Raw genomic sequence first — 22,001 nt, 5'->3', positions numbered from 1 at the left:
AAACTGGCTTTATAGGTATCTCATTTCCTTATATTATCTCCTATGCATTATTTCATTTTACTTCATATTTTCATTCAAGCACAAAAAAGTCAGATTTACTCTGCCTGGCTGAACTTGTACTCTATTCTTCTTGTTCAGTTGTTTTTCAATTGTGTCTGACTATTTGTGCCCCTCTATGGCATTTTCTTGGCAAAGATACTGGAGGGGTTTGCCGTTTCCTTCTCCATCTTATTTTACAGATGAGGAAACTGAGGCAAACAGGGCTAAGTAACTTGCCCCAGGGTCACATACTAGTAAGTGTCTATGGTCATATTGAACTCAGGAAGCTAAGTCTTCCAGGTCCAGTACGCTATCCATTGTGCCTTAACTTGTAGTCTGGATGAAAATAAATGGGTGGAATCCCATATTTAGAAAATAATCAGAAATATAGCTATATGACCATTACCAAATTCTAGAAAGAGTCTTGCTAATTTGGAATTGTCATAATAAATAATTTCCCCTCAAACTTTGGATTAATGATCATAATGAAACTTGAATTTATCTTATGTTCTAGGAATTGCTTCGGTCTGATACAGAGACTCCTGTTTTACCACCATATTTATCACCATCTCTCCCTCCTCCAGGAGAACTTTATCCTGTCCAAGTGAAGCATGTTGTTTCACCTAATGAGGTATACAATTTAAAAGTAGAATGGGCAAGTGAGAATTTTAATCACTATAGTAATATATAACCAAGAGCATCCCCAGTTTAGAATATAAATTTATTTGGACAGTTTTATGGAGAAGGATAGTGAAAGATTGTAAGCATTGTCACCTTATGAGCCAATAAGAAGCCATGAAAGGAAAAACCAATTTTTGGGGGGGTGAAGGTCCCCAATTTAGCAAATAATCCCCGAGATATTAAAGGAAAAACAAAGTAGATGAAAAAAAAAGTCTTTGAATATTTTAAAATACACTCTTTCACCATTAAGGCCAGTGAGTGGATTTGTCATATTTTCTGGCTCTCTGTTATGGTCTCTCTTATGCTGACACTAAAAAGAACAAAGATCAAAAAGCAGGTGAACTAGACTAAATTGTATATTGTCTGTCAAGATTTTGAGGAATTTTTTTGTTACTTGAAGGAAACACCAAAGTCATAGGGGGGAGAGGAGGAAACAAGAAACAGCAAAAAAAAAAACCGCATTCCTAAAGTATCAATAATTAATGACCTATAAATGATTGAATTCTTACCTGAAGAAAAATTTTTTGAAAGTAACCAGCACCCCTGGTTTGCTAGGTAAAGTGCAGAACCTGAAGTTGGAAAGACACATTCATCTTCCTGAGTACAAGTCTAGCCTTAGATATTAAGTTTGCTGTGTAAATCCAGGCCCAGGTCATGTTTGTCTCACTTTCCTCATGTGTGAAACGGGATGGGAAAGGACATGGCAAGCCATTCTTGTCTCTTTGCCAAGAAAACCCTGATGGTCAGACCCAACTGAACAACAACAATCTGTATATACTTTAAGGTCATCCTTGATGAAGTTATTAAAAAGAAACATTCAAGCTTTTATAAATAGTATTCCATAGTAGGTTGAATCTTTATTTTAGTGTATTTTTGAAAAATGAAGAAAATACATAATTAATATTAAGGTAGATTAGAACATGTCTCTTCCAACAAGGTATCTCTCAAGCATGTTTGTTTTTTTCCATTTCAAATCATTTTTTCCAATTACATGTATAAACAATTTTTCATAATAGTTTTCTTAACTTTTGAGTTTCAAATTCTCTCCTTCCTTTCCCTCTTCTCATTAAGAAGACAAATGATTTGATATATGTTACATGTGTGTAGTCATGAAAAACCTATTTCCATATAGGTCATGTGAAAGAAAACACAGGTTGAACTCTCACTCCACCCCTTCCACCCCGCAAAAAATCAATAAAAAGTTTTTGTAAAAGTTCATTTCTTTGTCTGAAGATGGATAGCACTTTCACCTTGAGTCCTTTGGAATTATTTGACTACGTATTTTGAGAATAGTTAATCATCATTCTGAGAATAGGCAAGTCATTCATCATATGGTATTGTATACTATATTGTGTGCAGTGTTTTCTGGTTCTGATCCTTAAACTTGTTTGAGTTAACAGAAGTCTTTCCAGATTTTTCTGAATGAATCTGCTGGCCATTTGTTGTAGCATAGTGTTCCATCACAGTTTATTTGGTCATTTCCTAATTGATGGGCATCCCCTCAATTTCCATTTTTGCCACCACAAAAAGAGCTATCATAAATGTTTTTGTGCATACAAGTCTTTTTTCCTTTTTTCATTTAATCTTTTTGGGATACAGACCTATCAAACTATTACTGGTTAAAGATGACACACAGTTTGAGGCCCTTTGGGCATAAGTTCCAAATTGCTCTCCAGAATGTTTGGATCAGTTAACAACTTCACCAACAATGTATCAGTGTCCCGGTTTTTCCATGTTCCCTCCAATAATTGTCATTTTCTTTTTCTGTCATCTTAGCCAATCTGAGAGCTGTGTAGTGGTACCTCAGAGATGTCTTAATTTCTCATGCACATGTTAAAATTCTCTGAACCATGTAAAAAGAGAAAAAGAAAGTTGCACAACTCTAGCTAGGGTGAGAGTTAATAGAGCACCGGACTTACACAAGGATTTAAATTCAAATCCTGCCTCTGAACCAAAGCCACCTATCCTGAGAAGGCCTGGCTCCTCTTCCACTCTCAGCCTGCTCACCTCAGGGCCTTGGCTGCCTCCCATGAGAGCAGAGCCCTCATTTTTGTTAAAGGCAGTATTGAGCATAGGGGCTGGTCCTGGGGAATGGGGGGAAGGGAAGGTCTCCATCAGTGAGTTTTTTTCTTAGGTACTTTGTGCCTCCTGGACAAGTCATATAACCTCTTTAGACTTCAGCTTCCATACCTGTGAAATGAGGGGTTAGGATGTGATGACTCCCAAGGTCCCATCAGGCTCTGAAGTGGATAATCCTTTGATTAACATCAAACAGCCTAAAATGAGGGTATTCTTGCCCAAGGTGGTCTCCGCTGTTGTGAAGCAGATCCCAGCACAGTCCCAATAGCAGTTCCTTCTGGATGCTGAAGATCCCGACTGTCCTTTTTATAGGTGACATACTGATTGCATCAAGCCCTGGAACACTACACAGACTAGAGGAAGTCAAATGGTCTTCTCAGAGAAAACCTAGTGTTTGAAGAGCACTTGTTATTCTAATTACAATACTGATTTGGTTGAAGGAACTTGTCAACCATATATATATCTTGGCCAGGCACCATAAACAATGAATTTGGACCTGAATTGGAGGGGAAAGTTAAGGTTTCGTACTCTTTAGAACTCAACTCCCCATCTTAAAGCTGTATCTAAATGTATTCCTTCCCTCACATTGTTTTTTTCTTTATGGATGGATGCTCAGTGATTAATTCAAAGGAGTCCTGTAAATATAGTTTACCTTTATTTTAACATAGTATTTGACAGAGTCGCCTTAATTATCTCTCTGCTATTCTTAGGGGAAAGTGAGCCAGAAAAATAACTTTAGATTCAAAACTGATTAAATTGATTGTCCAAAGAGTAGTTATTGTCAGTTTCAACTTGGGAAGAATACTCTAGTGAACTACTTCAGAAATGTGTGCACAGGTCTCATTAACGTTTTTTTGGCCTAGGTATATATCTGCCTTGATCTGATAGAAAATTTCAATCATCAAAATGACACAACTGATACTGGAGTCAGCTGGGAGTCTGAACCAAAAAGCCTAGATGATGTACTACAGAGTTGTAATCAAAATGTTGATTCTCTTCCTTCCCTGACAGATTTTAGATCAGGTATTATTTTTGTGATTCCTTCAAATACAGAGAAATGTTGTTATATTTTTATTCTTAATGAAACTTTGACTTATTTTTAAATGTTGATGAGGGGCTTTGGTTTAATGTTTTGAGAAGGTTGGGAAAAATATAAAAATAATTTCATTAAATCAGGAATTTTTTACTTTTTTTGAACATCTATTTTCCTTAATACAAGAAACAGTGTGTATTTCCATATTCATTGAAGGTGCCAAATTATTTATTGATAGGTTTCATTTTTTAACCAATTCTTATAGAACACTCTCTTAAAAAAAAAAAAAAAGACAATTAAAGCTAATTGATTCACAGTATTCTGAACTTACTGTCCCTCAGCTGTCTTACAGGGAGAAAGAAATTCTATTTTATCATCTCCGGGAATTGCATTTACTCTTCAGTTCAGGGGCATTTTAAAAGTTTTATTTGTATAGTTTGTTAAATTCACATGTTTGTTAATTTAACATTGCTACAACACTTAAAAGATTTACAAAGCACTTGCACATATTTGAATTCATTTTGGGGGCTTACAGAAGTATTCTTTTTTCATTGAGCTTAATTTTTGCTATTATGAAGAACCATAGGTAGTAAATGTAAAAGTGGTATCTCTTACTATTATTCATACCAATTATCAGAAAACACTTTTAAGAGGGAGGGAAAAAAGGTGCGTCTGGATTCAAAGCAATCAGTTACATTATATTTTTATTTCATTAACTAAATATTATATTGTATTATTTAATTTACAAATGTATAATATCAAATAAATTATGTTCATAATTTATATAATATAATGTAAAATTAATGTTATATAATATATTGATAATATAAATATATAAAATTTATAAAATTAAAAATTGAAATTACTTTACTTTTAATTATTAAAGATCATAATTGGGTTGGATCTCATTTTATTTAGTTTTTCATTATTTCAACTTGTTTGTGTTTACCACTAAGGTCTTAGAATCCTAGAACATGGTAATAGAAAATTTAATTAAATCAAAACTGTCAATGGCTTAGCATATGAAATGATAGTCTTTATTAAAAGGAATCTAAGTCTTCAGTACTTCAAAGATCTGTAATTTCATTGACAAGGGTGCTGCCTTTACAAATTTTATTGCATCTTCTTGACAATTTACTTACTAGTCTTCCAAAAATTATTTTGCAACCTCTCACACCCAAAAAAAGAAAAAAAAAATCACCCTGACACTAACTTAGTGATGAGTTTCTGAACTTTACTAGGCTGATCCTCAGTAATCAGATATAATAGGCCATTACTGAGCCTTTTAAGATGGCAGCAAACATCCATGATCCTGAAAACTTTGCTAATGGGTTATAGTCTTACTGGGATCTTTCAAATTGGAAATGCTTCAAATATGACTCCATCGTGATTAGGAGGAATATATGTTTACTAGAATTTATTCTAGACTTCGATAAGTAGGACTAAAATTAAACTAATTCAGTAATCTATCAAGTATAAAGTTCACTAGGTAAAACCTTACAATTTCTCTTAGCATCCATTTCCACAGTAAAATCAATTATATTTTCAGGCAGCATGTGATACCATAAGAATGGTAGAAAGGAAAAAGGTAACTGTTTAACTAGTGACTATAAATTTGAGAAGGGGAATTACTGGGTGATAATGTTCACTCTTCTGTCCAGATCCTTGATGTCATCATCTGTGGAACTCCCAAGTTAATCTCTTCTTCCATATGTTTAATACCTATCTTAGTCTTACACACTCCAACTTATGTTCCCTTAACACTTATTTTCTAATTCTTTAATATCTTTAACTTACTCTCTCAACTACATATAGAAAGAAGGTAGTCATATTTTAGATACTACATTGGTCTCACAAATTACTTTTGTCCCATGTGCATAAAGCACATATTATGTACATCATCTTATTTGAACCTTAAAACAGTGCTGTGAAGTTATTACTCCAGTAGATGTGATTTTATTGATTCAGAAGTTTCCTCCAGTGCTAGTCCCCTCCAGTTCCTACCCACTAGCCTCATTTGCTTTTTGTCCCTATTGTCTCCTAAGTTCCTCACAGAGAATCCAGCCAGGTATTATGGGCCTTCCAGCTACTGATTTTTGATTATTGAAGAGGTGCTGCTGATCCTCTCATCTTCATTTAGGGAAGAATATAAATGGGGTTCAAAGAGGAGAAAGGACCTCTATGATTGTGAAACATAATCAGTGGGATTGGAACCCAAATCTTTCTGTTCTTGAGTCTAGTATTCTAGCCACAAGTGGCATATTAATAAAGAGGTACTACATGAAAAATCTATGTTTAGTTTGAGATTAGATGGAGTTATTCTATTTAGTTAAATATCCTGAGGAAACAAAATGTGCTCAAAAAGGGGTTAGTGTAAGATTTGGCACTGTGATTCCCCCCCCCCCAACATGAAATACTTATTTTGCTATTAAATTTGTGACATTGGGAAAAACTTTGGAAGATATTATTAAAATTAAATTTTACAATTATTGAAAAAAGCTCTTGGAAACCCAGATTTAGTAAACATTGAATTTCAGTATTTCAAGGATAGGTGATATAATCTGTATGGATGCTCTTTTCCCTGATGCAGATCCATCTTTTGAGAGTAGCTGCCCCCTAAATTAATCAACTTGCAGGTATCCTGAAAGTTACCATCTCTGAATATAGTTAAGATTGGTCCTTAAAATGACATGTAGTTTTGTCCTATTCTCACAATGTTTCCAATTTGGTAGGATCCATAGAGTTTATGTTCTGCTTTAAGAAGAGTGTCACACTAAGGTATCACAATCATGTTTTGATGGAACAGAAAGTATAACATAAATTTTGGCTTATAAAACTTATCAGGAGTACGAAACTTAGACAGCCAGTCCTTAGAATTCCATTCTCTTCCAGAGAAACTACCCAGAGGATGGAATTAGTGGAAATAGATGTGTATCCTCTATGTGGGGAAGGCAAGGAACTGCTGCTTTCTGTGATACTCGAGAAACAGAAAAGTAGGATGCATGGGAATAGGAAAGCGGTACTCACATAGTGCCTGCCTACCTCCCTTAAAATGAGTATTATATGTTAGCTGCTGTCATCATTATCATTTCCATAGTTTTTATCTGGGCCTAAATATTCACTGTTCAAATTTAAAGAGGCCTTGGGAAAAGGGCAGTTTATTTCTGAAAATGACAGAAGCCAGTAACAATGTAAAGAAATATAAGGGTCTTTCATATTTGTTAGGTAGTGAAAATGTTAGGTTTATATTATAATTTCCCTTTTTATTCTCTCTCCAGAAATGCCTTGTCTTGCAGAATATAATGATGGTTTATGGTACCGAGCAAAGATTCTTTCCATCAAAGAATTTGATCCCCTTGCTATCTTGGTTCAATTTGTTGACTATGGATCTACTGAAAAATTGCCAACAAGCAGGTGAATTCAACATAATTACATTTAGCAGTGTTTTAAGGGCATTATCTTTTTTGCTTTCTCCAAAAGTATCTGAGTTGTTCATAATTTTAATTTTTAAAAAGCATTAAATCATTACATGCTATAGGTTTTAATGATTTTTCTATTTCAGACTGCGTCAAATTCCTCTCCATCTTATGAAATATCCTGCACGAGCCGTAAAAGTTCTTTTGGCTGGATTTAAACCTCCATTAAAAGATTCAGAAAAGACAAGAATTCCATATTGCCCTAAGTGGAGCATGGAAGCCATGTGGGCTATGATAGATTGTCTTCAAGGAAAACAGCTTTATGCTTCCTCACTGGTAAATTTTTATTCCAATTAGCAGAAATAGTTAAGACTTCAGAATTTTCCAAGGTAATTTGGTATCACTGAATACAGAGGTGCTGTATGTGAAAATGTTAGGCTTTGACGCATGTGTCAAAATATGGTTCTATGACTAGAACCATATTTAAATGTAACTGGGAAATGTTTAATAAAATAAAATAAAAATACAACATAGATTACTGGATCCCTTGCCATTTGAATTTGACATCATTGATATATAAAAGCATATTGATCTAAAGACTAATTTTAAGGTTTATTAGAGATCAAGTGATAGTCTTGCTTTCGTTATCCAAACTTGAAATTCATTTTTAAGTGTTATTATTTGCATTAATTGTGAAATCTTAAGACTTCAGTATCAGAAATTCCAAATAAGAATATTTTCTGATTATTTCTGTTAAAGTTAAATGATCATAGTTTCCTTGAAATATAAAACCTAGAAGCTATGACAGGGAGAGATGTTTATTTTAAATCTATTATTTTTATATTTAGAGTGTGTTGCCACTATGTATGTGACATTCTTTGGAGTATGGAATAGTCCTGTTAAGGACAGAGCTTCTCAAAGATGATTTATGTCCTGTATCTAGATATAAATGTATCTGAATATATGCATTTACACACACACGCACACAAGAGATTATCTCACAAGAATGTTGGCATCAGAATTCTGTCCAAAAATGCTTTGTGATACAAGAATTTTAGCATTTAAATCATGGAAATTGGTTGAATGGGTTAACAGGGCTGTTGTGTACATAGCAAACAGCTTAGGGTAGAATAAAGAAGGGGTGATATGGATGTACTTGTTTGACAAACTCTACTTTTGTTTTAGACCCAATCACCAGAATATATAGTGACTTTATATGAAGATGAACAATATCCAGTTCATATGTCATTGATAGAAATGGGACTTGCGGATTTGGATGAATGATGTAAGTGTATGTAATGCTTTCTGACCTAACTAGGCACAACTTATGATTAGTTACAGATATCAATGTCATATGTCATAATTTTCCCTTGTTGCCTCAGAAATGGCAAATGAATTTAGTGTGAAATTCCCCTAAAGAAAACATGGTCCCATCTTCTCTTGAATACCTTTCTTATTTTCCCTTTATCTTTTGAAATGGAGCAGCACCAGTACCAAACTGCCCACGTCTCTAGGTACCATTCTGTATTAATATTAATAGCCATTAGACAATCAGAAGCATGTGCCAGTAGTTTTCAGCAGCTATTTAGGATAATTTCTGTACCTCTACAATGATTTACTAGAACCATTCTGATAATCTGTTGAGGAAGAAATTTTTGTTGATTGGACTAATTATATATGTGTGTATATGTATGTACATGTGAAAATATCTGTTCATGTAAGCAATTGACTTGTCCAGTTCCATCTTTTTGTGTGTGAACTGAGAATATTAGAACAGGAATGAATATTAGCAATCATAAAGTGGGAAATTGGCACAAAGAGATTAAAAGACTTAACTGTGGAAACATTAAGGTAGTTTCCAAGAAGAAAAAATCAGTTTTGTATATAAACAAAATAAAGTTTATTGGGAGGGGTGTAACTTTTTGGATGTTTATAATTCAGAAATGTTGGGCTGAATCATTTTGTATCACCTTTCCTTTGGAAGAAAACAATGTTAACAAGAATAATGTTCAGCCATCGAAAGTAAAAGCTAATTTCAATCAGGCTAACCCACAGAATTTCATTAAAGTATGTAAGAGAATGTTATGGATTTTTTTGTAATTAGTTGTATTAAAAAAAGTCTAGATCAAGAAACATCCAGAAATCTAGACTTTAAAATGTAGACGTACAATTATACCAGAACTTTTGTTTTTCAGGTATATTCTGTATCATGCTGAACACGTGGCAGCCCAGAAGAAAGATTTCAGTTCTATGTTTATAGAGTAGTTTAGGCTTATTTTTGTTTAGTTTTTCAACATGATTATTTTCTTATACTGTCCTCTGTGTTGGATTGTTAGGAATTCTTTTAAAAATTACCAAAGAATATACTTAATAAATGTTTGTTTTGAGTCTTTGTTTATAAATTTTTTCTGATTCATTCTCTTATTTTGCCATGTACATTGGACATAAAATCTTGTTGGAAAAATTTCCTATCCTGTAGTATGTTATTGTATAAATAAATGTATTAGTCATCATCAACTTTATAGTTAATAAGTCATACATAATATTTTGTAAGATGCTACCCATATTGAGTCAGAAAAATTTAAAATGACATTTTTGTTCATGCTTCCCTAAATCAGTCAAAACACAAGCAGCTAACATCTTACATATTCACCAGAGTTGTATTTTTTTTATGAAACATCCATTACCTCCTGGGGCAGGTTAATCTACGTTAGGACTGTAACCACTACTGTGATGTTTTTCCCTATTTGAAGTGAAGTCAGTCTATTGGTTCTGTTTCTATTCTTCCTGGCTCTTTCTCTCCACCTCCTCCCCCACCTCCTCTCCCAACAGTTAAATGATCTTTCCTGCCCTTATCGGATTGTCCTCTGTTGGCAATACTTCCAGTGTGTCTTCTCTCTTCTAAAATGGCCACCTGTGCTGCCATTCAGTTAATTAATCAAACAGAACAAAGACCAAGACCCTGGGATACTCTGCTAGAGCCAAGTTCAAATTCCTCTCACACAATAGCTTTGATACTAGGTCATATAAACTCTCTTTCAGATTAGAAGCGTCCTGTCCCCTAACCCCTCGGCATCTGGTTCTTGGGCAGCTCTTCTTGGGCCCAACTTATCTGAGAAAGGATGTCTTTTAAAGTGGTTTCCCCAAAGTGTGGGGGTGAGGTAGAAATCTAGCATGCATTTAAGTGCCTGTTCTATGTAGAAGGCTGAAGTGGATATCCAAAGTCAAAAGATCAAAGAGCCCCAGTTACAAGGAACTTTGAAGGACAACAGACCTGATTCCAGATATCAGTTTAAAAATTACATGATCATAGGCAAATCACAAACTTTCAGCCCTAGCTGTAAAATCATTGCAATGAGAACTGTACCATTATGAGTATTTTGCAAAAGTTTGAAGCAATGTAAAAAGAATAGTTATCTCAGCATATGAATGAGATTATTATTACCACATTTGACTCTTTATTACAAACTTTTAAGATACAAGGGAGTCTGGGACTCTGCTTTCCTTCCATTTACCTGGCAGTAGTAATCTTCAGACTGTGAGAACATGTACCTAATCAAGCAAACCCCTTAGACTAGTTCTGTTTTTTTAAAAAACTTGCTGGCATCAGCCCTATTCCTCATGCTTAATTACCCAGAGATTTGACTTCCACATAATACATCATCATATGTACTGTTACCATTGTATTTTAAAAGTTAGTATATTGCCAATACTCATTTAAATTTAAAAATCTAACTCTACAGTTTTCATTTAGGAAAAAAGTCAATTTTATCTTTTGCTAGTTGGTTAACTTTCATGGTTCTATTTTTTTGTCTTCCATTTCGTCATCAATCCTTTGCAAAAATATCAAAGCTCAGGTAGGACAAGCTATCAAATTTAAACTTTATTTTAGATATCTGAAAACATCAAAACTTTTTTATATACTATATACAGATTAACAAGTTGCTATGGAATTTACAGAAATATACATTTTTTTAAAGGAAATGATGATGATATATACATTTTTAAAAGAAATTCGTTGTCAAAGCACCACATATCACTTCATGATTAAGAAACAGTTTGCTACAACTTGGTGTCCATTAGAACATTTCCATCCTTATCTTTAATTCTTACTCGACCAGATATAAACTTTGTTTCTTGGTGGCCATTAGAGTATACAGTCTTAATGGTCCCATCTGGATATTCTCGTCTCTTGAACTGAGGAGTGTGAAGTTCTCTTTGTCCATTGTTAAATTCTATTATTTTGTTGCCATCTCTGTTTTAAAAAAAAATTTCATTAATTTAGTTACTAGCTCCCAATTTTTCCTCCATCTTTGTCTTCAGTAGGTGGTTCCTCATAGACACTCCCTCCTCACTCCCAAACCTTACCACACACACACCTGTTCCCATATGCAGTCAAAATTCAGTTCTTCCCTCTACAGATCTTGCATCCATCTAATTTCCTCATATTTCAGGGTTCTAACCTAATGCCATATCTCCTTTTGCTTCTGTGCTTGTTACTGCACTGAACTCCAAGCATGGTATAGTAAAAACTAAGTGTTTATTTACTGTTATCTTCTTTACCAAAAGCTCCTCATGTTCCATATAGTTCAAGCCTTAAAACTGCTGTGTGCCCCTTTTCTATTTTTTTTTTAAAAGAAAAATATGGTCCTTCCTTTGTTTTGATCATCTTGGTCCAGACCTTCTAATCTTATGCTTTGATTACCACAAGCACATGGTCTTCATGATATCTCTGCAACTAACTAGTCCATAGCTACTACAAAACTTTTTAATAGTGCCTTTCCTTTATCTCATTAACACTAATCATGCTAGCTGTTAGGCTACCCTGCCAGTATACACACAAATCTTTCCTAAGTTAATTATTAGCACTCAGCTCTAAGCCTTCTCACGTTCATTCCTACCTAAGATCCAACTAAAATAATAACACTGTCAGAAAACATTCACTGAGTTGAATTTATTATCATTTGTTCATGCATTATTTATATAGAATATTTGAATGTTAAGAGTTTGATAAATATGCAGTTTTTTGATTAGATTATTAACCAGTGCTAAATTTATTAGTGTAAAGGTGCTATTTGCAGTATGTCTTAATGACCTAATCAACATCTGACACTCAGAATACAAATCTGCAAGTTTGTTTTTGAATGAGAGTGAAATGACATTAGTAAGAAAAGCCAGAGTGTAATTTAAAAAATACTGTTAGATTTAAGCAAGTCTTACTGTTGTACTCGAACAATGGTACCATCTGGGAAAATGCTCTCTTCTCTCCCATCTTCAAATAAATTTTTAATGGACTGGTCAGGAAATGTGATTTCTTTTCTTCCATCTGGAAAATGCTTTTCTGGTTTAAAAATATAGCATATTGTATGACATGAACCTGAATTCTCATTTTGAATTGCTTTGGGGAGTAAATAGGAGCAGAGACAGAATTGCAAGAAAAATCAGTTTTTACCTATTTGTCCACTTGAGAAATGTAAAACCTCCAGTCCCTCTGGATAAGTGGTATGAGTGGTCTGAGTAGCTGCATAATAGTAAATCTGTAAAGAAGAAAAACCACTATGATTTGCTCATATTGTGTATGGGGGTGTGTGTACAACACATATACACATATAGCTCTATACAAAGATATCACTCTGTGTGTGTATGTGTGTGTGAAACATAAAGGGGTAGAAAATATATATATGGAAACATACCACTCTTCCATCTGGCATGACTTTTTTCACATCTCCATTGAAAAAAGTAATAGTGGTAGTTTTTCCATCTGAACTCACTTCTTTCCGGGTTCCATTTGGAAACAAGATAACATGGCACCCACTTTTTAAAACCTTTTCAACCTTTAAAAAAAAAATTTGAAAAAAAATGAAAATTTCAGAGCGGGTAATACTTAGATTTTATAATTTTTCCAATCAGAAGACCTAGAACTAGAAAATACATCCAATTTTATATTTTACAAACTAAAAAACTAAGGTCCAAAGACTTGAGTAAAAGACAAAACTATCATGTAAACTTAGATCTTCTAATAAAAAGAATCAACACTAAACCGCATTATTTCAGATTTATTTCCTTTGTTCAGAACTGTACAAAATTGTAATAAGTGGGTATGAATTAGTTTTCAATTACTAAAAGGTCTTAAGAAATATTGTGTAGTTATCTGTTCAGGTACAGGTTGGACCAGATTACTTCAGAGGTTCCTTCTAATTTCGAGTCACATTTCCCAATCTTACTCCATAGTGATCTGAGGTGTGTCTACTACTCCTGGAAGGCTAGATTGGAATGAAATACCATTATCTATCTGCTTTGGGGTACCTGGACCCTGGAAAACCCATGGTACCTGAGGATGAGGAACAGAAGAGATGTAGTTTGGTTCCCTAGCTATCATGCATTATAAATAGTTTCAATGTTTCTAGGGTATGTTGTTTTTTATTTTCTATCTAGGACTATTATGTATGTTGGGCCATATCCCTTAATTAATACTTTTTGACTCCATAAATATTTAAATCCATAAATGACTAAAAAATACATAAGTATGAAAAGGAAGCTATGTAAACTATTCCTTCCTACTAGTGTGTTGTTTACCAATTACCTACTATTTATAGAAATAGTAAATCTATACTGGTCATCAAAATAAAATATGAATCTAAGATGTTTACTATAGTTTTTAAAATTTTAAAAAATAGTATGGTTATGATTTGAGGCTTGCCATTTGTTTTGTCTAGAATACTTAGAGAATCAACTTTTTTCCTACATGCTCCCCCACATAAGCACTTTATCTTAAAAAGATAAATTTAAAAGGATGTTTTTCTTACTACATGGAAATCAATTTTTGTCCTTAAAATTTTAGTAGAGAAGATTGAAATTTTCAAGGATGATTTTCAAAATGGTAGAAGTAGAATATTTATAGTTGAAGAAACCTCACGAACTGATGCAAAGTAATTAGAACCAGAGAGAAAACACATACAATAATTTTAACAATATAAATGAAAACAAGCAAAACAATTAAATGCAATGAAATTGTAACTACCAAACTTAGACTATAGTAAATCTTACTATAGTCTGTCTCCATTTTTTTACAACTTTGTAAGGGACTACGATTTTTTAAAACACTGTATGGTAACTTAAAACAAACCAATCTGTTGGAAATCTTATCTTGAAAGGGGGAAATACTCTGGAAGAGTATTAGGAAAGAGAAAGATAAACGTTTATAGGTGAGGAAACTTCACATTTGGTGAAGTGAACATGCCATGTTATATGAATTTGCTTTTAATAGAAACCTTCTGTACTCTAGTTTGAAGACTTACTTTAGAATGATCACACCCATCATGTCACACTCTATTCTTAAGAGACAACATTGTTAGAATTTACAAAGAACGTTCATTAGAAAAGCTATGCAATCCACTAATGGGTCTGTATCCCCAAAACACCAAAAAGCTCATAATTATGAACAAAAATATTCACAGCAGCTTTTTTTGTGGTGTCAAGTAATTGGAAATTGAGTGGATACCCATCAACTGGAGATTGGCTGAATAAGTTGTGTTATATGAATGTAATGGAATATTATTGTTCTATGAGAAATGATGAGCAGCTAAATCACTTCTGATTAGAAAAATGCAAATTAAAACAACTGAGGTACCACTACATACCTCTCAGGCTAAGATGATTTCTTTTTTGTGGTTTCTCCCGCCACCCTCATTTGATTTTTTTCTTGCATAACATAACAAATATTGGAACACAAAGTTTTGCAAAAATGAATGTTGGAAACTATCTCTACATGTATTTGGAAAAATAAAACAACTATTTTAAAAAAATGAGGAAAGAGTTAGATGAACTGATTCTGAATAAATAGTACCAGGAGAACACTGTACACAGTCACAGCAAGACTGAGATCAACTGAAACAACTCATCTCAACAATACAAGATATCCAAGACAATTCCAATAAACTTAGGATGAAAAATGCTATCCACATTCAGAGAAAGAACTATGGAGACTAAAATGTACATCAAAGCTTACATAATATTTTCACCTTTTTTTTTTCTTGTTTTTCCCTTTTGTTCCTGCTTTTTTTTCCCTTCATAACATGACTAATATGGAAACATGTTTAAAATGACCATATATAACCTACATCAGATTGCTTGCTATCTTGGGGAGGAGGCAAGGGGAAAGAAAAATTGAACTTAAAATCTTACCAAAGTGAATGTTGAAAACTACATATAATGAGAAAAAATACATGGAAAAAGCTATGCAATTTTTCCTATATCTGTTTTTCCCCCCTATTTAATCATGGAACTAATAGATTCTGATCATTTGTTTTGTCTTTCCCAGTTCTACATAATAAATTGGATATGAAATTTTTTAAGTCATCCATCCAACTGCATGACAAAAGCTAAGAAGAAACCTTATTAATTCACTTTGTCTTTCCTGGATATGTAGTTATCCCAAATACATGAAAGACTATGGTTCTCTTTTAGGAAGTACTGTTGTGGTCTAAGATTTCATGCAGTCATTAATCTATAAACAGTATCTGGAAGACCTTAAAAGGAAATCCTTCAAAATTTGAGTCTTTGCTGGTGTTTCATCACAGTATATCTGGCAAGCATATGTGTTTTATGTTTTTCTGATATAGACAGAGGATTAAATATTTTTTAATTTTTTTAAACAATTTTAATATGAATAGAATATAACTTTTTGGAAAAAGACCTTTTAAGTTGATATTTTTGCCCTACTAAACCAAAAATTTTTTTTTAAATCCACACATCAGAATCTCATTCATTTTGTAGTTACTTGTATGGTCAAGATGTGTGGGATAGTTTGGGGTTGTATGTTTTTGTTTTGTTTAGCTTTTACTATGTGCCACTATGTTAAGGACACAAAGGCAAAAACACAATCCCTGCCCTCAAGAAATTTCTATTTTTCCTGAAGAAGACAAAACAATAATTATGTACATACAGGAGGACATAGTATAAATAGGTGATCTCAAAAGGAAGGTTTTAAGCAGGAAAGTAAGGGAAAGGATTAGGAAAGGCTTTTTAAAGAATGACTTGAACAGTCTTTACAAAAATCAGATTTTTTTCATGCCTTCAGAAGAATCACCTTATATATCTTGTAACTCAATCCTCATTTGTCATTTTCAGCATAGATCTCTATGGATATTAGTTTAAATCAAGCTCTTTTATGGTCTTTTTTCTCCTCAGGGTTATTTCCACTTCTATAAAATACATCCAGGCTTTGGTTATATTGTCAAAATATGGTAATTTTCCCATTTTTGATGGTGAAAAAAGCTTGTTATAAAAATCTTTGTAGCCTTCCCCCCCCATTCTTCATCTGTTCTAGTTTCATCCTTTGATGATTTTGCTTAGTAGTCTCTTGTCAAACTTTCTTTAATTGATTCTACTCTGCTTATTTCTACTTTTTCTGGGATAGTGCTCAATCTTCCTATATCCTTAATATTATACAAAATAATATTCCTTTCAATCTGCAAAGTCAGTCAACTGCTAATCAAAGCATTTGGGACTAATTTGGTATTATTATATTTACAGCAGTAAAACATCTACGTAAAACAAAAATTTTGTCCTTACATTATCATTTTTCATTATCCAAAAATTGTTAGATTGAATTATTTCAATTGCATGGGTATTTTTCCCCATTTCTATTCTTCTAGAATTAATTTGATTAGTCAGTGGTCTGCGCTGTACACAACTGAATCAGCAATGAAAAAATCAATACTTGTTAGCTAAAATGACAATTTTTTTTTTTTGTGATATTTGGTGATTATGTTCATCGCCCAGAGTTCTTCTCTTAAAGAGAGTGCTCATGAATTATCAGCACAGAACTTTATTTACTTTGTAAGGCTTTGATCAAAACACAGAAGAAATGGAGGGATTTTCTTAGAACTAATTACTTTTCTTTAATTTCTATTTTCCTATCTATTTCTCATCCTTCCCAACTTTATGTTGAAATCACAAATTATAATGATCAATTTTAGAGGCTCTATGAGTTTTTGTGGAACTGTAGAATCTGCAACAAATGCACCCCAATTTGTTTAGTCTAGTCTTCTAATACTAGTAATAAGCACTGCCAAACAAGATGATTAAATAGTTGAAATTATGTTCCTTGGGTGCAGGATAAAATCAGTGCCATCATTCTTAAGAAAAATCCAAAAGTCATTCTTTCTTTTCACTGCAACTTCTGTTTTATATAGTAAGATTGTCAAGATTCCAGTTCTTCCAACTGGTGATGCTTGCTTGTTAAGTCTACAGAAAAGTATTTTTGGAATTAATGAAAAAAAAAAAATCAAATGAAGGTGGCCTAGCTGTACCAGATTTAAAATTATATTATAAAGCAGCAGTCACCAGTGGAATAGGTTAGGTTCAAAGGACAAAACAGAAAAGTATTTTCACAATGAAGAATACCAACTTCCAAAATCCCAGAGGATATGGACTCTTTGTTTTCTCTGAATTCACAGTGTCTGGCACATAGAAGGTGCTTAATAAATGCCTATGACCTGTTTGTACACCGTAAAGAAGCAGCAGAAGGGAGCTGCCCAGGACTGGAGGCTGTTTTGTGCTTCTATTGCAGAGTATTAGGGCCAAAGAATATAAACAATGAGGCAACTTATTGGCACCACACAGCTACATACTTGGCTCTGTGAGTCTTGAGAGAGCAGATTGTCTGGACCATGCTCAAAGTTTTTCCAATGTGACAGAACCTTCCATACTATGTATTTAAGTAGCATATCCTATTTTTAAGTCATATGCAAGGTGAGAGGCACTAGTGATCAGAAGTCGAACTAAATGCATAAAAAATAAAGGAAAAGGAGCTTTGCAACACAGGTGGGCAAGGGGAACCTTATTAAGTGGTAAACTCCCTATATTGAAAGGTGAAAAGAGGTTCTATGATTGCTTGTTAAGAGATATTATAGACACATAGTATAACTAGACCTAAGGTCCCCTTACTCTGAGATTGTTTTACTATCACCAAGGCTCATTTCAGTTTTCATTAAGAGAAACTGAATAGGGAGAATAATAATTCTTCTTATAATAATATATATTAATAACTTAATTCTTTATTCTCAGAGATATCTTAATCTGCTCTTGCTTTTCCCATTGCTGACAATTATGGCAATCTATTAAGGAGAGATGATGTAAGTAAATATTTGTTCTCTTAATTTTCTTCAGATGGATCGGGATACCTGACTTTTAAAAAAATTGTAATTTTCATAATCTTACCTTCCCATCAGGATGACTGATTTCTCCATGAACTTCTTCTTCTTGTACTTCAGAATCAGGAACAGGGCATATTAGTGGTTCAAATAGTTCACTGGATATGAGCTTTTAGGAAAAAAAAGAAAAAGTAAGACTTCATCAAGGAATAAGCATACTTATCTGTGTGCGCACTGTGTGCCAGATACTGCTGGTTACTTTACATGTATTCCATCTGGGATGCTACTGACATCTTCATTTTGCAATTGAAGGAAAAACTGAGACATTAAACAACTTGCTCAGAGCCACACAGCAAACAAAGCATTTATGAAGCTAGATTTGAACTTGGGTCTTGCCAATTCCAAATCCCTGTACCACCTAGCTGCCATATCACATTAAATCATTACAATTATATTAAGCGCTCCTCCCCAACTGAGTTGGTTAACACATTAAAATTAACTAGGCTTACAATAAAATGATATACATTAAGCTCTAAGCCCCAACACTGATGCATTGTTGGTGGAGTTGTGAACGAATCCAGCCATTCTGGAGAGCAATCTGGAATTATGCCCAAAAAGTTATCAAACTGTGCATACCCTTTGATCCAGCAGTGTTTCTATTGGGCTTATACCCCAAAGAGATACTAAAAAAGGGAAAGGGACCTGTATGTGCCAAAATGTTTGTAGCAGCCCTGTTTGTAGTGGCTAGAAACTGGAAAATGAATGGATGCCCATCAATTGGAGAATGGCTGGGTAAATTGTGGTATATGAATGTTATGGAATATTATTGTTCTGTAAGAAATGACCAACAGGATGAATACAGAGAGGCTTGGAGAGACCTACATGGACTGATGCTAAGTGAGATGAGCAGAACCAGGAGATCATTATACACTTCGACGACGATATGGTATGAGGATGTATTCTGATGGAAGTGGATTTCTCTGACAAAGAGACTTAACTGAGTTTCACTGGATAAATGATGGACAGAAACAGCTACACCCAAAGAAGGAATACTGGGAAATGAATGTGAACTATTTGATTTTTGATTTTCTTCCCGAGTTATTTTTACCTTCTGAATCCAATTCTCCCTGTGCAGCGGGAGAACTGTTCGGTTCTGCAAATATGTATTGTATCTAGGATATACTGCAACATATTTAACATATATAGGACTGCTTGCCATCTTGGGGGGAAGGGGGGGAGAGGAGGGAGGGAGAGGAAAAAACAAAACATAAGTGATTGCAAGGGATAATGCTGTGTAAAAATTATCCTGGCATGGATTCTGTCAATACAAAGTTATTATTAAATAAAATAAAATTAAAAAAAAAAAAGTTCTAAGCCCCAGATATATTTAATTGCCAAGGGCAAGGGTTTTAACTTTTTTATGTCATGGACTCCTCTGGCCATTTGACAAAACCCGTGGATCCATTCTCAGAATGATGCTTTTAGATGTATGAAACTGAAATACACAGAATTAGAAAGAAAAACAATTATGCTAAAGTACAGTCATCAAAATATTTTTTTAAATTTTTTTAAAAGTTAAGAACGCTTGACCACCTTAGGGAAAGACTTAATATTGCTGATATAGTGACTACAAAGAATTAAATCTCAATCAACTGTACTTTCTATCCACCTCTACCCAAAACTCTTGAACCAGATCCTTTAGAAATAAAGCTGTAAAATGGGCCAAAATTGATTGAATAATTAGACACTTATCATTGGCTTCTCTCAAGATTCAGCTCAAATATCTTCTCAGGAAGTCTTCTCAGTTACCCCACAGTCACTAAAGCCTTCCTCTCTAACATTACCTTCCTTCTGCTCTATATTATGTGAATAGGCATTTATTTCATGGTATCTTTCACATTAGGATGTAAGCTTTGTTTAGGCAGGGATCATTTTTGTATTTGTGCCTTACTTTGCCCCATTGCTTAGCACAATACTTGAAACATATTAAGAACTCAAACTTACCCACTTATTCAACTTATGACATTTAACTTTCAAGACAGGGAAGGGGACTAATTCCAAAACCAACTAATTTATATTACATGCATTAAAATAAACTCATTTAAGTGAATTAGAAAATTCACCTGTCCTTTATCTGAATTACTTAGATCATGGACTGGTGCTGACTTTGGTCTCCGAGGCAGATTTCCTGTTTTTTATCAAAAAAGAACAAAAAAGTTACATTAACATAAAAAAAAACTTTCAATTAAAATACTCAAAGAAACACTTATTTTTTACATCTTAAAATTAACTTTTCTGTCATTGCTACATACTAACATAAGCATCTTTAAAACTAATATTTAACACATAATTTACGATAAATTTAAATCATAAATTCAGAGCTGAAATGGATCTCAGAGATGACAACATTTAAGACCTTCATTTTAAGCTGAAAAGGCCTAGAAAAGTGAGTATCAATAAACTTATTAGTACAAATATGTGATGATAATTCATTTGTCAGAACATCAATTTACATCTAATTAAAAAACTGGCAAAAATTACCTTTGTGTAGTCTAGAAGAAAAGTTGTTGGATTGATAGCTTACTTTATAAAATTCATTAACAACCCATTAACTAAGGCTCTTTTCAAATACAATGAAGCAATAGATCTTTTACAACTTAACTGTTAACACAATTCCCTGCCTCTCTTTCAGTGTCATAGGATTCTCCCATGTTTTAAAAGAGGGAATATTTATTCCAGACTTAAAAACAGACTAAGAAAAACTTGATATGGTTTCCATCATTAAAAAATGTTTTTATATACTATGTTTTTATATACTATTGCTAAAGTCAAGATTACTATAAGGCACTTTGGTGATCATTTAGTTTTAGTTTAGGGTTTGAACTAAATGATCACCAATAATTCTACAGAAATTGAAAAATGAAGTAGTAAAAGAACTTACCCAGAACTGTATCAGATCCAATATTCAAACCCTTGTCACCTTGCTCTAAATTAAATGCTGATTTCCCCTACACCCTATATTTGTTCTCTTCTCCCCATTTGACTAAACATTGCAGAAGAGTAGGGAATATCTTTACTGTTTATATTCACCATCGCAGCTATTCTAATGCATTGTACACCCAGAAAGTTTTGAAAAATGTCTATCCAATAAATGTTGCTTAACTCAATTCAAAGGTCTTTTTCAAGCCTTTAAGTGGAATATGAACTATGTCAGTCAATCCATAACAAAGAGAACAAAGACAAGAACCAATTCTCCTGACTCCCAGACTGAGTCTACTTTAGAAACAACACAATTTGTGATTTATTTTCTATTTAGTTAACCAATAAATGAAAGAAAGAGAAGATGAATTAAGTTTAGGAAAAAAAAGAAAAAGTAAGACTTCATCAAGGAATAAGCATACTTATCTGTGTGCGCACTGTGTGCCAGATACTGCTGGTTACTTTACATGTATTCCATCTGGGATGCTACTGACATCTTCATTTTGCAATTGAAGGAAAAACTGAGACATTAAACAACTTGCTCAGAGCCACACAGCAAACAAAGCATTTATGAAGCTAGATTTGAACTTGGGTCTTGCCAATTCCAAATCCCTGTAC

The 22,001-nt window shown here is 33.5% G+C and overlaps 2 protein-coding genes across 6 annotated transcripts in view; one reads left to right on the top strand and one right to left on the bottom strand.

Annotated features, from left to right (window-relative positions):
* RNF17 (ring finger protein 17) overlaps positions 1-9,650 on the top strand; it is a 119,175-nt gene extending 109,525 nt beyond the window's left edge. Inside the window, exons 32-37 of the mRNA XM_051986619.1 lie at positions 554-670; positions 3,663-3,822; positions 7,111-7,246; positions 7,395-7,584; positions 8,434-8,533; positions 9,444-9,650. Of these exons, the coding sequence (XP_051842579.1) occupies positions 554-670; positions 3,663-3,822; positions 7,111-7,246; positions 7,395-7,584; positions 8,434-8,532 (702 nt within the window). The 3' untranslated portion in view covers position 8,533; positions 9,444-9,650. The remainder of the gene's footprint in view (positions 1-553; positions 671-3,662; positions 3,823-7,110; positions 7,247-7,394; positions 7,585-8,433; positions 8,534-9,443) is intronic.
* Positions 9,651-11,106: 1,456 nt separating this feature from the next.
* Positions 11,107-22,001, bottom strand: part of CENPJ (centromere protein J) — a 44,815-nt gene continuing 33,920 nt past the window's right edge. For 4 of the 5 annotated variants that reach the window (XM_051986620.1, XM_051986623.1, XM_051986625.1 and 1 more), the window contains 5 exons: positions 18,472-18,573; positions 12,942-13,082; positions 12,701-12,785; positions 12,469-12,589; positions 11,107-11,503 (listed from right to left, as the gene is read on the bottom strand). In XM_051986620.1, coding sequence (XP_051842580.1) covers positions 11,311-11,503; positions 12,469-12,589; positions 12,701-12,785; positions 12,942-13,082; positions 18,472-18,573 — 642 coding nt within the window. In that variant the 3' untranslated portion in view covers positions 11,107-11,310. Of the gene's footprint in view, positions 11,504-12,468; positions 12,590-12,700; positions 12,786-12,941; positions 13,083-18,471; positions 18,574-20,527; positions 20,593-22,001 lie in introns of all 5 variants that reach the window. The other variant, XM_051986622.1, reaches the window with a different exon arrangement.

The sequence above is a fragment of the Antechinus flavipes genome, chromosome 3, assembly GCF_016432865.1.
Source record: "Antechinus flavipes isolate AdamAnt ecotype Samford, QLD, Australia chromosome 3, AdamAnt_v2, whole genome shotgun sequence".
Taxonomy (NCBI): Eukaryota; Metazoa; Chordata; class Mammalia; order Dasyuromorphia; family Dasyuridae; genus Antechinus; species Antechinus flavipes.
The sequence above is the reverse complement of the archived record's forward strand: the minus strand, read 5'-3'. Positions and strand labels throughout refer to the sequence as shown.